This window comes from Pinus tabuliformis, chromosome X (genome assembly GCF_031772625.1).
Source record: "Pinus tabuliformis cultivar Carrire ecotype Pingquan chromosome X, CPIR1, whole genome shotgun sequence".
NCBI classification, from domain to species: Eukaryota; Viridiplantae; Streptophyta; class Pinopsida; order Pinales; family Pinaceae; genus Pinus; species Pinus tabuliformis.
In genome coordinates this window covers 951,833,510-951,836,159 of record NC_142308.1, presented here as the reverse complement: position 1 = coordinate 951,836,159, position 2,650 = coordinate 951,833,510, and the positions used below count along the sequence as shown (strand labels likewise).

At 42.2% G+C, this 2,650-nt stretch overlaps 1 protein-coding gene across 1 annotated transcript; it reads left to right on the top strand.

Annotated features, from left to right (window-relative positions):
* The first annotated feature begins 1,539 nt into the window (after positions 1 to 1,539).
* LOC149142847 (uncharacterized) lies at positions 1,540 to 2,244 on the top strand. The gene has a single exon (XM_089451601.1). It carries the CDS (start codon positions 1,540 to 1,542, stop codon positions 2,242 to 2,244), a length of 705 nt encoding a protein of 234 aa, XP_089307727.1.
* The last annotated feature ends 406 nt before the right edge of the window (positions 2,245 to 2,650 follow it).

The following is a 2,650-nucleotide window of genomic DNA, read 5'->3' as shown; positions in this document are numbered from 1 at the left end:
CTTACATTATTATTGTTATGTCGGCTCTTATTATATTATGATCCCTTAGACTCCTATATATAGAAAGGAGGTCTTTTCATTTGTATCATCCAAGAATTGTTCATTTGTGTAATGTAAAGGAGGTTTCCCCCCAGGTTTGGTTAAAGGTTTGGAAGTGGCTATTAATCTCTTTATCACTCATCTGCTCTTTGTAGATGACATTCTGCTCTTTATTAATGGAAATATTGATGAAATTGTTGAAATAAAGCTCATCCTAGATCAATTTCTGAAAGCAACAGGTCTCCAAATAAATGAAAGGAAATCTCAGCTAATTTTTGAAGGCTTCAGTAGACTTGAGGAGGTTTCAATTGTTGCTCAGCTGCCCTTTCGATCCTGTAGTATGGAGCATACCTTCAAATATCTTGGCTTTTGGCTTAAACCATGCTCTTATAAGAAACAGGACTGGAATTGGTTGATAGCGAAGATTGAACAGAAAATAGCGCACTGGAGTTTCAAGTGGCTGTCCAGGGCAGGTAGATTAACTTTGATTAATTCAGTTCTGCAGGCTATGCCGGTGTTCTGGGCAGCCTTGACCTGGATTCCAAAAGGTACATTGCACAAAATAAGACAGATATGCAGCAGATTTCTTTGGTCGGGATCAAAGGAGGACTCAGTTCTTCCATGGGTGGCATGGGACAAAATTGCAAGGCCAAAAGACTGGGGGGGTTGGGCTTTAAAAATTCTCACTGATTTTAGCAACGCTCTTGCGGCAAAGTCAGGTTGGAGTATTATCACTAAGGAAAACCTCTGGACAAGAGTGATCAGAAGGAAGTACATTGACCCTACACCCCTAGAAGACTGGATCAGATCTCCCCTCAAAAAAGGGAGGAACTGCTCAGTGATATGGAAAGCCACTACAGAAGCTTTCAAGATAATTGAACAAGGTCTGGCATGGAGAGTTGGGAATGGTGAAAACGTGAGAATTGGCAGGGACCCATGGGTAGGATGTAGTGAAGATTTCGCACTGCCTCCAGATATGCTCTTACATTTGGAAGACTTAGGACTCAGAAGCTTATGGCAAATTGCTTGTATGGAGCGAACCTCCATTTGGGGTCAAGCTTGGAAGACAGAAGCGGAACTTGGGATAAATATCAGGTGGAGAGAGGATTGGCAAAGATTTACTCAAGAGCTGAAAAGATCAAATGTTAGACTGCTAGACAGGCCTGACTCTCTAATATGGGCACATGCGGATTCTGGAATCTATTCCCCCAAGGCTGGGTATACCTTCCTAATGAAAAATAAAGGTTGGGCCCCACCGGTTTGGTGGTCGAAACCTCTGTTCAAGCTAAAGTGCCTAAAAAAAGCTCGAATTTTCTTCTGGTGTGCCTTAAACAAAAAGATTCCTACTTGGGATGTCCTTCAATCACGTTTCAAACTGGGACCAAGTAGATGTTCGCTGTGTTGTGAGGCCTCAGAATGCATCTCGCACTTGTTTCTCTCATGCCCTTTTACCAGGAAAGTCTGGCTGGAAGCTGAAAGAATCGTTGAGGCTAAACTAAAATGGGAGGGGACGATATGTCTTTGGCATGGGATTATTGGTGGAAGCACTTCCATGAGAAGAACCTGAGGAACTTGCCACCAATCATTTGCTGGGGGATATGGCTAGCCAGGAACCGTTGTATTTTCAGGGAATCAAAGATAAATGAGGCAGTCATTGCCATCCAGAGCAAATCAATTCTGGACAGTATTCCTTTAAAGGAAGATCAATCTGGGGATAGAAGGAGGAAGGAATTCCAAATTAGAGAGGGAGTTCCATGGGCCTTTTTCGATGGTGCAGCACAAGACTATATCACGGGGGCAGGGATCAGCATTCATTTAAACCAATCCCATTCTTTAAAAGCTTCAGTGGGAACTGGTGTGGGCACAAATAATTTTGCGGAACTCTCGGCCCTTAAACTGCTTCTCTGCTGGCTAATCCATAAAAATATTCTCATAGTTCAGATTTTCGGAGACTCCAAAAATGTGGTTAATTGGGTTACTGGGAAGTTTAGATGCCAGCACTATATTTTGCTTCCATTATTAGAGGAGATTCAATCATTAATTCATCACTTTAATGGTTTTTACATTGATCATATCTACAGGGAATCCAATGAAGAAGCAGACGGGCTTTCTAAAGCAGGTCTGCAACAGGCTGTGGGCACTTGGCGGATAACTGAACAGCGTTTGGATCAGATCCATGTGACGGATCAGCCTCCTTATGTTTGATTGGTTTATCGGTCCTTTTTGGTTTCATTCTCAGCAGATGCTTTGTTTTCCTGTCTATGAAACAAGTGGCATATGCAGTTCCTGGTCTCTTTTTTCTGTGTTTGGTTTATAAAAAACCTGGTTATATGGTGCTCTCTCAGAAGAGCGGATGATGACAGCAAACTTTCAGTTGTGCTATGGGCTGTTTTCCTTTTGTAAGGAGGCCCATGTGAACTCTGATTATACTCTCTGTGTTTTTATCTCCCTGGATATGGCTGCTCGGGCAGCGTTCAGCTTGCTTTTTTGATCAGCACTTTACATGGGGTGTTAGATGATCCTCCTCAGAGGAGATATTGCCTTCCCACAGGCGTTTTTGTATCGAATGTTAACTCATGTACTTTGTAACTTTTTTTATTTCTTATAAAAA

Bases quoted from the DNA above. Each gene is read 5' to 3' on its own strand.
- LOC149142847 (XM_089451601.1), top strand. From the start codon at position 1,540: ATGGGAGGGGACGATATGTCTTTGGCATGGGATTATTGGTGGAAGCAC.